Source organism: Chenopodium album, chromosome 16, assembly GCF_948465745.1.
Source record: "Chenopodium album chromosome 16, dcCheAlbu1.1, whole genome shotgun sequence".
Taxonomy (NCBI): Eukaryota; Viridiplantae; Streptophyta; class Magnoliopsida; order Caryophyllales; family Amaranthaceae; genus Chenopodium; species Chenopodium album.
Window position 1 is genome coordinate 40788960 of NC_137849.1, and position 13293 is coordinate 40802252.

At 33.7% G+C, this 13293-nt stretch overlaps 1 protein-coding gene and 1 pseudogene across 1 annotated transcript; one reads left to right on the plus strand and one right to left on the minus strand.

Annotated features, from left to right (window-relative positions):
* LOC145585326 (protein PHOSPHATE-INDUCED 1-like) lies at positions 1–1113 on the minus strand. The gene has a single exon (XM_081642034.1). The coding sequence runs from the start codon at positions 1096–1098 to the stop codon at positions 148–150; it is 951 nt and encodes a 316-aa protein (XP_081498160.1). The 5' UTR covers positions 1099–1113; the 3' UTR covers positions 1–147.
* Positions 1114–11858: 10745 nt separating this feature from the next.
* Positions 11859–13029, plus strand: LOC145585327 (protein EXORDIUM-like 2 pseudogene; annotated as a pseudogene).
* The last annotated feature ends 264 nt before the right edge of the window (positions 13030–13293 follow it).

Below are 13293 nucleotides of genomic sequence, written 5' to 3' on the forward strand. Positions count from 1 at the left end.
TATCATACATGGACGTACACATCCTATTTTTTATTTTCCTTTTGAGAGGAGAACAAATTTAACTCCTAACGGCTTATCGATCAGAAGTCGTATCAGTACACTACTCCGTATTATATACTCTGTACAACTTACAATTTTCTGAATATGTCACACCAAAGTTAAGCAAGATGAGGTACTAGGATCATACAAAGCAGGCACCAAATATTTCCTTTTGTTAATACCATTTGCGTTATAACTTGCCCCAGTAGATGAATCCACGAGTAAATTACCAGCATACCCCGGGTAAGCACCTTTCCCATACACCCCTGGACAAGCTGTTGCAGCCTCAAGTGGAGCCTCTTTTGGGCCTTGGTAGTACCCATTTCCATACGGGTTCGTCACGGTCCCAGCCAATAGGCTAGCCAAGTTTATAACCATACCATCTAGGCCCACATCGTTGTTGGGTGCAACCAATGGTGGCCTTTGTGGGCCGTAAATGGGCTGGTGGAAGGGCCAGGCACATTGACCCGGACACTGAGTCTCGGAGTTACCTACCCAAATGTAGGTGAACTTTTGAGTGGTACTTTTTGACACGTAGGAGGAACCGTGGTTCCCACACCGGCTTCTACAGAAACCATCTACTACCACGTCGGATGAAGTCAACACAATGTTGACTGCGTTGACTTTTTGACCACCTTTGGATGCCAGCTGGATAAGGTGCTTGTTGGTGAGTGACTTCCCAAGAGGATACTTCTCATCAATGAGCTGCTTGCCTAAGGAGAGAGTGAGTGATGTGGCAGTGGTGGTGGTGAGTTTCTTGGGATTAGCGAAGCGGTGATACTTTCCAATGGAGTTCCACCACGTGGCAACAGATGGTTTGTCTTGATTATTGTTGGATGACAAGGAGGTAATGAAGTCAGAAATTATGGCACGTTGGGCGGGTTTAAAGTGACCGTACCAAATAAGGTTAATTGTAATCTTCCCGTTAAGAAGAGGACCCTTGTGGTATTGGAATGTCATCGGCTGAGACGACTCAAGGAGTTGCCTCGCCGCTACGGAAAAGCTAAAGAGAGAAAGAAAAAGAGCAAGGTATAGGATCTTGGTAGTAGAGGATGCCATGTTTAGTAAACTAGGTTGTTTGTAAGAAAGAGAATAAAATGTTTTGGATGAAGATAACAATAAAAGAAGAGGGTATATATATATAGTAGAATGAAGTACGTACTAAAGCATTTAGGATAGGAAAGTGTTAGGAAGAAGTGGACAAATGATGAATAAGTAAGCGTTGAAATTAGATATAGGAAGATATGATGTAATAGCAGAGACTAACTAATGGCAAAGATTATTATTTAAAGTAGTCATATAAAATCCAAGTGTAATTATTAAGATGATTTTGGATGGGAGTTAGGAGAATTTAATTGAGCCTAATAAATAAAATAACAAAAGATTGGATGTTAATATGGTGGGAGGAAAGGAATCTGTGATACTCTCATCTCAAGTAGATAAGAATGAAAATGATGCAATGATATCAGCTGAAGAGGCAGGTAGCTTAGAAAAGGTCAAAATGGAGCTGCCAGTGCCAGTGTGCTTGCTGTCATAAATTAAGGAGATAAGTTTGTGCATGCTCTAGCGAAAAGGGTTACTACGTACTGTGCAGCTGCGCTTACCTGTTACACAGATTCTTGGTTTCGATGACTCTTTGTTATAGAATCAATTCTGATCTTATTATAATTTCTTAAGTAGTGTTTGTTTGAAACAATTTTGTACAATGAATTCGATCTTTATTATATGTAATTTTGTATTAGTAAAAGGCACTTGTATAAAATATTGATATATGATAAGATATACGTATTGGAACTTATTTAATAACAAATTTATTTATTAAATTACTTAGAAAATGTGGTTGATGGCCCTTGATGCTAACGCATGAAAAATTTAGACAACTATTTAGAAACGGTGGGAGTATATATATGTTACGGAGTACTCATAGTATTTCAAATTTCTTGTAATTTCAATTTTTATGTAGTAATTGATTATTATTATTTTTTTTTTAATTGGACGTGAAACTTTCCGTACAAAAGCTTATGCTACTCATTCAAGTCATGGCATGCTATATTTCATAGACTAAGGCCATGTTTGGTAATTATCTGGTAGCTGATTGTATTAGCTAATTTGACTAGCTGGTTATAATAAGCTGATTGTGTAAAAGTGTTTGGTAAATAGCTATTAATTGTTAGCTGTTTTAGTGTATTTAAGAGCCAAAAAGCTATTGTTCGATAAGTTAATTTTAAAAAGCTCTTATAATAAACTTTTTCTAAAAATAGTTTTTTTAGTCCAAAAAGCTCTTTTAATAAGCTATTTACCAAACACCCAAATTAGCTTTTTAAATTGGTCAAACCTCTGATTGAGTAAAATAAGCTAAAAGCTCTTTCAAATTAAAAGCTCTTTACCAAACAAGGCATATATGTTTTTTTCGAACACTAGGCAAGTTTTATACAAGTGCCTAATAAGATCACAAATGAACAAAATCATCTATTCTGCTACTTTGTCTTAATACTACATACCCTACCTTTTTGGTAGGACAAACTACATAATCGTACATTTTGCCAAACTTAAAATCAGTGACGTAGAAGTAGAACACATCGTTGCATTATTATAGCTTATTAAATTAGTTTAGTTTAAAGTGACAATTATATGCATAATCTAATTAAATTATCTTAGAGGATATTCATGAACTAACACAAAGCTTAGCTGGTTGGAGAATCTAATTAATGAAGCATTGACCACGGCTAACGAAGCTTCTCATGAATCATGCATGAAAATCCATAATTCCCCACGAATGAAATTTCAATTATCAAAAGAGATGATCCACGTGCAACACCAATGTCAAACTTGTTGTGCCACGGTATAAGTCGTCACTGTTCCTTTTCCGATAACATGACCAAATTATTCACAATTTTATATTCCTATTGTACTTTGTGTACCACTTTAGAGAAGCATTGTTTATGTCACTTAGGAAAAGCCTTCAACGCTTAGCAATAACATCGGCAACAAGTCAGATTTTATGTTGCTTCATTTACCACATTTTAGTCATTTGTTAAATAATTCTACCCCATCTATCCTAATATATAGTTGTGTTTTCTAAAATTGTCTTACTAGGATTCTGTAATAGATATATTGTGTGTGAAATCAATCAATTTCTATATGGTTCTTTACTATAATGGGTTGGCTATGAATTTGCCAACGTGATAATTAAGCCCCATACAAAGAGAGTAAGTTTGACGGATTTTCAATGTATAAGTTGTTAGAATTGATGGGTATATCATGATCAGGTTCATGCAATCGACAAGACTATTGAGGTCATGGCACAAAATGGACGGATGAACAACTTCATCGTCATCTTGGAGAGGAGTTAGTCGAAATTTCTTCCAATGCTCTGAATGTAGAATGTAGATAACGATCTCGGTGGCCCATGGAAGATAATGTTCGATCACTCTTAACAAATATAGGCTAATCATTGAGACACTAATCAAATTGGACAGTTTTAGCCTTTGTAGGTAGGCAGCAATTATCTAACGGCTGATATTCCAGCAAAGCAAAGTCTTCAAAGGAAGGAAGAATTTAATGATTAGGGACTATTTAATTGATTGGGTATTATTTTGTTATAATAACATACTACAGTAGTAGATTTGATTTTAGAATAAGCATATAGTACTAGCTAGGATTTGCTTTAGTGTTCCAATTAAATGGGTATGAGTTATATAATATAAGACTTGTATGGTAACAAGGATTGGTGTATTTGGTTGGAGATTTTTTTTATATTGAGATTATAGGATCGAATCTTTTTAATTGTGGTACTCAGAGGTGACGAATCTTAGCACTTTTCCCTCAATTTTAAGAGCCTGATTAGGCCATTAGGGTCCTCCTTGTCCTGTAAACAATTATGACTAATTCAACAATATATAATACTCCATATGTAAAAAGTAAATCTTTTCTCCATTCTTTCTTCTTGTTTGTTTATTGACCTGAGACTCGTATTGGTCCTGTAACCCTTTTTTGACCTAACTCGTGATCGACATGCCTAGTCCGGAGTAACTAAATGGTGGGTGGCCTTTGTGAGCTATTAACGGGCTGATGTAAAACTTGGGGGCAATTACCCGGCCATGAGTGTCCAGATTGCCAGCCCAACTAAATTATTGTTGGTGAATTTCGGACTATTTAAGGGGTATTTTTGGAAATGTAGGATGACCCGTGACTCTGTTGACTTTGCTGACTATTTAAGCCCAACTCTTACAGAAGCTGTCAAAGTATCTATGCTTTAATTAAGAAGTCAACACAATGTTGACTTTGCTGACTTGTTGATCGCCCTTTAAAGGCAGCCGGATAATTCCTGGTCAATGGTTTGCTTGAGTTGCTAGGGAATTGCATGACGGTGGTATTTTCCAATGGAATTCCGCCACGTGGCAACAATGGTTGTTGCATTGCAGGATGGCAAATTGGCAATGTAGTGCTGCGGAGTTCACTCAGTGAGTTACCTTGTTGCGAGGGAAGAAGTGAGATCAGAAAAAATGAGTACAATCTAAGGTTTTGGCAGTAAATGTACGAAGGTGTCAAGCATGGTTTAATGTGGTACGAAGCATTTGTAAGAAATGGCTATGAAAGATAATGGACAAAATATTTACTTTGTAATACAGAGTAAATTTTAGGCTTTGCTAAAAGTAGTACAGATTACAGAGTACTTACTTTTTCATGACAAATAAGCGCAATGAAAATTTGTTGTTACAATTACGAGTATATATATTGAAAGTAAATTACACTTAATTGATAATTTAGGCAACGTTTGTTGAAATTTGTTCTTTAAATCACATTCTTTGTATGCTAGATTGCTAGCTAGCACTAAGTATTAACCGCATACGGAGTTTATAATTATACTTTGTACTTAGTACGGAGTATGTTGGAAAGCTTTCAAATCAATACTATATACTAAAAGACACACAAGCAATGACATATGTCATCTTCTGGTTAATCCTTAGTTATTTTTCTTTTCTTTTTTTATTTAAAAAAACTACTTATTAAGGAAACAAATCATTTGTAGAAAATGTTTATTTTTGTATACATATTCCATATTAATGTAGTATCTATTATAATTAATATAAAAAGATTTCACAAATCTTTTTAAAAAAGTTTTGGCAACTACAAACCCAAAAATATTCTTAAAATAATTTATAACCTATTTTTCAACAAGAAAAAAAATTGCTTGGATTTTTTGCCTACTTTTGTTTTAGTTGTGTATTAGAAACTCATGCAAATACGAATCAATTTATCACATACTTTTATTATTCCTCGACTAATATATGATTATAATACTTATCAATCAATAATATATAATTTATAGATCACCGTGCATGGCACGGAATCTAACCTATTATTTTATATAGCATCTATAAATATAAAGTAACAACTGCTGGCATCATCCCCTATTTAAATTGTACATATGTTAAGTTGTGGTAAAAATATTTTCCGCCTAAATCAATTGCTGACATCATATTCTTATTTTTTATTCTTACTTATTTTTTGGAACCTTCTTATTTTAGTACCTTAAATTGTTAAATTATATAGACGGAGTATTTTTTTTTTAAAGACAATTATTATATTATGTTATTTTCTATTTATTTTTTCTACAATATTATGGATTTATAAGAAACTATCTGGCTTCCAAATATAATTACTCCCGGTTTAAGAGTATTCCATATGGTATAATTTGGTTAAATTTTTATTATCTTCAAAATTATTTAGATCTAAATAACTTTGCAATTAATGGTTATGTTTCTATATTTTTTTCTCATATAAGGTACATATATAAAATATATTTATTTCAAAGAAATTTTTTATGTCGTGCATTGCATGGGGCTGATTTAGTTTATAACTATACATCACCGTGCATGACACGGGATCTAACCTAGTACTACATCTATATTTCTCATTATATACTTCGGATATATATCATCTCTATTAAGTTTATAATAAAATTGTCTACAATAATTGTTATTTTGAGACAGGATAGATAGAACAGTTGGTTATCTCTTCGACTAACTTTTAGATAATGTGTAGTCAAGGTCCAATCCTACCATGCATCCTTTAGAAAGAATTTTTCCTAAATTTCCCTTTACACGAAATATCTTATTTGTCATATAATTCTATATATCTTGTTCATATTATCATTCTCATTATTTTAACATGCATGTTAAACTTGAATTGAATACATTTTGATATTTATTGTACGAACCTTAAATTCAATATTATTAACATATAGAAAGAAAACACCCATTAAACAAAATTGAAAACACCGCACCGTACACTTATGAAAAGCAAAATTTTGACATAATTTACGCAGCCCATAAAAAATGATATTGTCCATGCATGATTTCCATGGGTAAAGCAATAAAAATAAAGAAGTTAAAGGTACAATTTGGTTTGTGCAAATTGTGGTACCTCCATCATCATTAGTAACGCAATTATATGGTTTAATCATCATTAACATTACTTTTGGCTTTTGCTGAATTGTAGAGTCAGTCGATCTTATCAAGATGCTTCCAATTAATTATAAAAGTAGTACTCCTTCCGTCCCTTTATTACATGGCTGTATTCTTTTTTGGGGTGATCTAAATTAGGTGTCTGTTTCTATTTATAGGTTGTACTTTTTTACAATATTATTCTCTTTTTGATGATTTGTTACTCTTTTTCTTTTTCTTTTTTGTACTTTAACATCAACTCCCAATACTTTCTCTCTCCTAATTCCCAACTACTTTTTCTTTCTCTCTATCTCTCTCTAACCCCACATGCATATTTATACTCCCAATTATTAGTTTTAAGAAATATTTAACTTTCTTAATTCCCGTACAAAATGAGAAATAGGCATGTAATAAAGGGACGGAGGGAGTACAATTAAATACTATAATTATAGTAATACTATAACTAGTAACCTAGCTAAAGCTAGGTAGCTAGATGCAGCTGTATCACATTAATTCTGGAGCCTAACCATAGGATGATGGGAGCCTTACTCAGGAGAAATGAACCTCCTCCTAACCCCGCACGTGCGAACCTCACCTATACAAAGAAGGGTTACTTGTCACACGTGTTAGAAAATGTCAAACTTGTTGACATAATTGGCCGAAAGTTATCCTCTTTTCGACATGTACCAACGACGCTATCCATCTAAAAAAAATGTCCCTCCATAAGTCCCTACTAGTATTAAATTGTTTTAAACTAACAATGGAATGTGTTTTTTAAGTTGTATTACTTGTATTTGGCATTGTATATTTCTTACAAATAAAGGGAGTTACAAAAATAAAAAATATTAGCGAAATTTAATCTAACCTTCTTAAATGTTATGTATAATTTTCAACATATAATCAACTAAAATAATTGACATTTACACAAAGATTATATGTTGTTTGAATGTATTTAAGGGCTTATACTAATACTAAGTAGAGTTTGTATTTACCAAGCCCTTGCTCATACACAAAGTTATTAAAATCGGGATTCCACTTTAAATCGGAAGGGCTATTATAATCGACTCGTAAAATTGAATCGTACAATCGTAAGATTCTACCGACATGCATAATCAAGACGTCAAATCTAAATTTAATTTTATATATTGAAATTTTGAGTTTGAAACCTAATTATTGATAGATAATAGTTATTTACCCATCAATCAACCAATACTTGATAATATATATTTATAAATAACTATATAGACATGTTTAAATTTGTAAGAATTTCGCTAGTTAAGAAAAATATGTAAAATCAGGTAGAATCGTAAATCGAATCGTGTGACATAAATGAATCATAAAATCGTAAGATTCTAAATTATAAGATTTAAATCGGGATTTTAATAACAATGCTCATACATACTTCTCACATGTTGATGATGTATAAAAACCTAAGTTTTATTGTTAGTGCAATCAATAAATTAAGGGAAAATATAATTATATTGTCTACTCATACGTTTGGTACATGTGTTTGTTAATTGCTACTGATTAACAAATATAATTACTTATGAGATTTCAAAGACCTACAACATCAAATATTTCATGCTTATAAATGTACTATTTTAACAATTAATATAGTATATCTGTTTCTTTTTCAACATAGTAAAATTTAAAAAAAAATTAATTTAAAGAACGCATCGTGGTTAACGGGAATAGATCCAATTAAGCAGCTAGGTTTTCCCTTCCCTGGTTTCCGGGCAACGAGTAGGAGTTCATGCAATAATATTATGTCATTATCCAATTAGCAATAAAGTTTCCGGATCATCTCACTTAATGACAAATATACTCACCTACGGAGTAATAATTATTTGTATTATGTTGAGGACTAATAATTATGAGAGAATGTTCAAAAGCTAATCTCTTGTAGTCAGTCATGTAGTGATCTTTTCTTTACAAGATCCATGTAAAGAGGAGAGGATCCGACTCATTTTTTATTTATTAATTTTGATAATACTCGTATTAATTAACTTCAAAGCAATGATTATGACGGGAGTAGCAAAGTTACTTAGCTGTCACAACCCAAAACTAGTGACCCAAATTAAATTATTATTTTTAAAAAAATATGGCCAATTAAATAAATTAAAATAGCTGATCTACGTGCCATATGTTGTTCCCAGCTCTAAAGCGCTATGTTTTTTTCTCACATTTTAAAACCAATCGATTAGGTCATTTGTTGAATTGTTGTTCAGCGTTAGGCGTTATGCACTAATCCTTTTCTTTTCTTTTTTTTTTTTTTTAAAAAAAAACAAAAAGAATTGTCTAATTATACGAATTATAATGGCTGGTCAATTGGAGTGAACTCATGTATTAACATGGGATGTATCCAATTTGTAATAAAAAAAATACGGATCGGAGTAAGTCTTGAGTCTTGACAACAATAATTGTGGAAGTTATGGAACACACTTTTTATTTAATTAAGCCGTTTATTTTGAAGGAAATACATGTTTAGTTAAAATTGGTTTTTCATACAAACATGCAACTAAAGAATAATGTTGAGCAATTAGGTTTTGATGATTATAAACTAATGATGATTATCTATCTAACGTGTATGTTAAGTTGTGCATAGAAAGAGCAAGTTATGCTTGGAACAGGATACAAGGAACCTGAGTAATGACAGGTATATATGTAAGGAACTTGAGCAATATAGGATAAGCAATAGAGGAACAAGAACAACGATAAGTGTTATGGTTGATAAGCATGATGATGGCTAAGGAACCATGAAGGTAACTATGTAAACATGTGTTTGCATATGTTAGCTTCATAAGGTAAGTATCCTATACATATATAGGTCATGTATGTGTAGGAGTCTTTTAATTTAGTTTAGTTTTCTTTATTGTTTTTATAAATGAAAAAACTAACCTTCTGAGTTACTTTGTTATCCTCAGAAGTTTGCTCAATTTGTCATCATTAAAAAGGGGCAACTTGTTGACCCTTATGAGGTTTTGATGATGATGTTAAGAATTGAGCAAACTTCCATTTAATAAGGATTTTCTAGTGTTGTGATGTTGGCAGGTTCAGTAAGCGTAGAGGGCTGAAGTAGGAACTGGAACAAAGGAACTTTGGAAGATCCATGAGGACAAGTAAAGAACAGAAGAAGAGTTCCAGCAATGGAACTTCCCGAAGTTTCTCAACAGGAACTTCAAAACGGGTGTAACGACCTGGTTCTGGTGTAATGCTGGGGCAAACCCTAAGATCCAGAATATATCAAGACTACAGGATTCCAGAACAAGAGTTTCAGAGAAGCAACATGAAGACAGAGAAATAGAAGTATATTGCTCTAGGATTCATGTAAGTATGTTGGACATAAAAGTCGGTCTGGAACAAGTCTATATGGAACCAAGGTGAACTCCAAACAGTTAATGAAATTAGAGTGACTGACTTGTCAGGAACTCAGAGACTGTCAGAGTTCAGGAACCTAATAGGAACTTAAGTATGCACGTCGTTAAAAGTCGGTTTTAATGATATATATATTTACTTAATACGTGCATATCTTTTAGGGATTTGGTTTTACTGAATAAAGATATTTATCTTCTAATAAATCCCTTTTGGAAAAAGATAAATTTTGTTTAAAAAGTATTTTTAAACTAAAAGATAAGATTGGAATAAAAGCTGATTTTATGCTAAGTTATCTTATTATTATTGACAGATTTTATTCTGAACAAAAAGATATATTTTCGGAAAACTTGTTTTTAGAAAATATCTTTTAAACTTATCTTTTCAGAAAATCTATCTTTTTCAAGATGAAATGAATATTTCGAGTGTACTATAAATATGCTCATAAGTATTCATTCAAAGTTGAGGCTGACGAAGTGTAGTGGTCGTGCTTAATGGTTTTATCCTTCACCACGAAGCTAAGTCAGTTCTCCTGGTCAAAGTTCCTATCAGGTTTTGGTTACAGTACGTCCAGTGAGTTCCAGACAGGTCTCGAGTGTCCAATATATTAGTTTTATCTCTTTATTCATAGATATGTATTTAGGGATATTCAATGAGATCTTGTAATGGAAAAAGGGTTTTGAGTGTTTTGTATTTTGGGGTGAGATTGTGAATTCTCTTAAATTCACGCAAGTGATGAGTTTGAAATCTCGTAAAATTCGAGTGGTAGCTGTGAGTGCACAGTGAGTGAAAGGAACCTGAGAAGTGTCTTGGGTCACCTAGGAAGTGTCCTGGGTAAGGGGAGAAAAAGGGTCCTGAGAAGTGTCTTAGGTCTGGTAGGAAGTGTCCTATCATAGAGTCAAGTGTCCGTGGTGGAACTTGCAAAGCAAAGGTCTGTGTAATAGGTTGTACTAGGAGAGTTGCCTATTATAGTGGAATTTGTTTATAAGTCCCAATAGGGCCGAGGTTTTACTTCCAGTTAGGCACTGGATGGTTTCCTCGTAAAACTTGCTGTGTGCTTTAAGTTCCTTTACGTTTCAATTGTTTATTTCCGCATAAGTTCCGCGATTGGAACCTACTACCATTCACCCCCCCTCTTGTAGTAGTTCATCTAAACTAACAAATAATTTTCTTATACATTTTACATCTTAAAATTAGTATTTTTTTTTCCTTTCATCTTTTGTGAAAAAATATTTACTTTTCAATAAAATATCTTCAAACCAACTAATCACGCCCTTCTTGTTTTGATTGCAAATCTTCAGTAAGCTAAACACAATCTAATATCAGTATGTAGAAAGACTGACTACTTACTAACCTAGCAACATTTCACATCACCCTACAAACTATAAAGTAATTGTAAGACTTATATATCATCCTTTTTCTTATAGAACAATTTCAACTCTCGTGTAGAAGATTTTTCTAACATAAATAGACAGACCGTCAAAGTAATCAATAAATCTAGAGAAGAGAAGAAATAGAACTACAAAACAAAACAATAGGAGGCTCAACTCATACGCCCATACCTCTCTAAATCACTTGAAAACGTCTTTGCTTTAATTAAAACAAACACTATTCTCTTTCCATGCCGTCCAAAAAGAATTGGGTCTACTCTACAAGAAGATCAACTCCACAGCTGGCGCCTTTGGCTAATACTGCCCCTTATTTCTTGGGCAACCCCTCTTTTTCCCCCCTATTCAAAAACAATAGCCCAAAACCCTCCAATCTTCATTCAAACTTCATCCTCTCATTTTCCCTTTAATTATTTTTTAATTTTTATTTTAATATTACTATTTTTCTTATTTTCTACGTTTTTAATTTGCTATGCTAGCTACTTCCTTTGTCTTTCTCTTCATCTTTTATCATTACATTACCCAATTCTTAGCTGGACAATTCCTTACTTTTCCTAGTATAAATACTCCTTCCTTCTTTTCATTACTCTCATCAAACTTAAACCTTCTTTCCATTCAAACTTAAAAAAAATATATATTATTTCGTAAATTAAAATGGCTTATAGTAATTCTCATTTCTTAATATTAGCCACTCTTCTAGTAGTTTCTTGCTTCTTGCTACCTTGCTCGGCTACGGCCCCTCGCAAGCTAGCTCTTGTGCAACCTGAACCCCTTATACTCGAATACCACAACGGCCCCCTCCTTAAAGGTAATTTATTTGTAAACCTTATTTGGTATGGCAAGTTCACCCCAATCCAACGTTCCATAATCATTGACTTCATACAATCACTATCCAGCACCACAGCACGTACACCACAACCGTCGGTTTCATCATGGTGGCAGACTACCGAGAGGTATAGGGGAGGAGCATCCACCCTTACCTTAGGGAAACAATACCTCGACCAAACATACTCCCTAGGAAAAGTCCTAACCCCAGCTCAAATCCTCGCTTTAGCCTCCAAACTCCCTCATAGGAACTCAATTAACGTCGTTTTAACGTCTGCTGACGTAACACCGGACGAGTTTTGCATGAGCACGTGCGGTGCACATGGGTCAGGTTTAGCGGGAAAACATAAGAAAACTAAGTTTGCTTATGCATGGGTGGGTAACCCGGAAAAACAATGTCCGGGTCAGTGTGCATGGCCCTTTCATCAGCCCATTTACGGCCCACAAACCCCGCCACTTGTCGCCCCGAATAACGACGTTGGTATTGATGGTATGACCATGAACTTGGCTACCGTGTTAGCTGGAGCCGTAACAAACCCGTTTGATAACGGGTATTTTCAAGGCCCGGCTGATGGTGGGTTGGAAGCGGTATCGGCTTGTACGGGTATATTCGGGTCGGGTTCATACCCGGGTTATCCGGGTAAGCTCTTAATTGACCGAACTACCGGGGCAAGTTATAACGCATATGGGGCCCATGGGCGTAAGTATTTGGTTCCAGCTATGTGGGACCCTAAAACTTCGGCTTGTAAAACTCTTGTGTGAGGCGCCTTGCCTAGTACAAGTATCTTTTGGTAAAACAAAAAGAAGAAAAAAAAAGTGTGTAAATATACGCTTATTCTTGAATACATTTGAAGCATGTAGAGTTGCATGTTGTATCATCTACTTGAATGTCTCTATTTGTATTACATTATATTGATCATTGTTTTAGTAATTATGAAGAAACATATTTGTCTTTATCAATTCGATTTTTGTATTATCTATATAATTAATGTGTTAAAGGTAATCATGTTACTTTATTACTAGTTTAATCTAATTTTGAGCTAAGTGTAATGCTCTACAACTTCACTTGTTGATTATTGTTACCTCTTTTCATTTGAGATTATTAATAATTCTAGACATTTAAACAAACATGTTTATTACATACATTGTCCGAGCAACGTGTGCCTAGGTTGGGTGCAGTGTTATACATGTATAATGGATGAAATGAATGAAAATGGGTT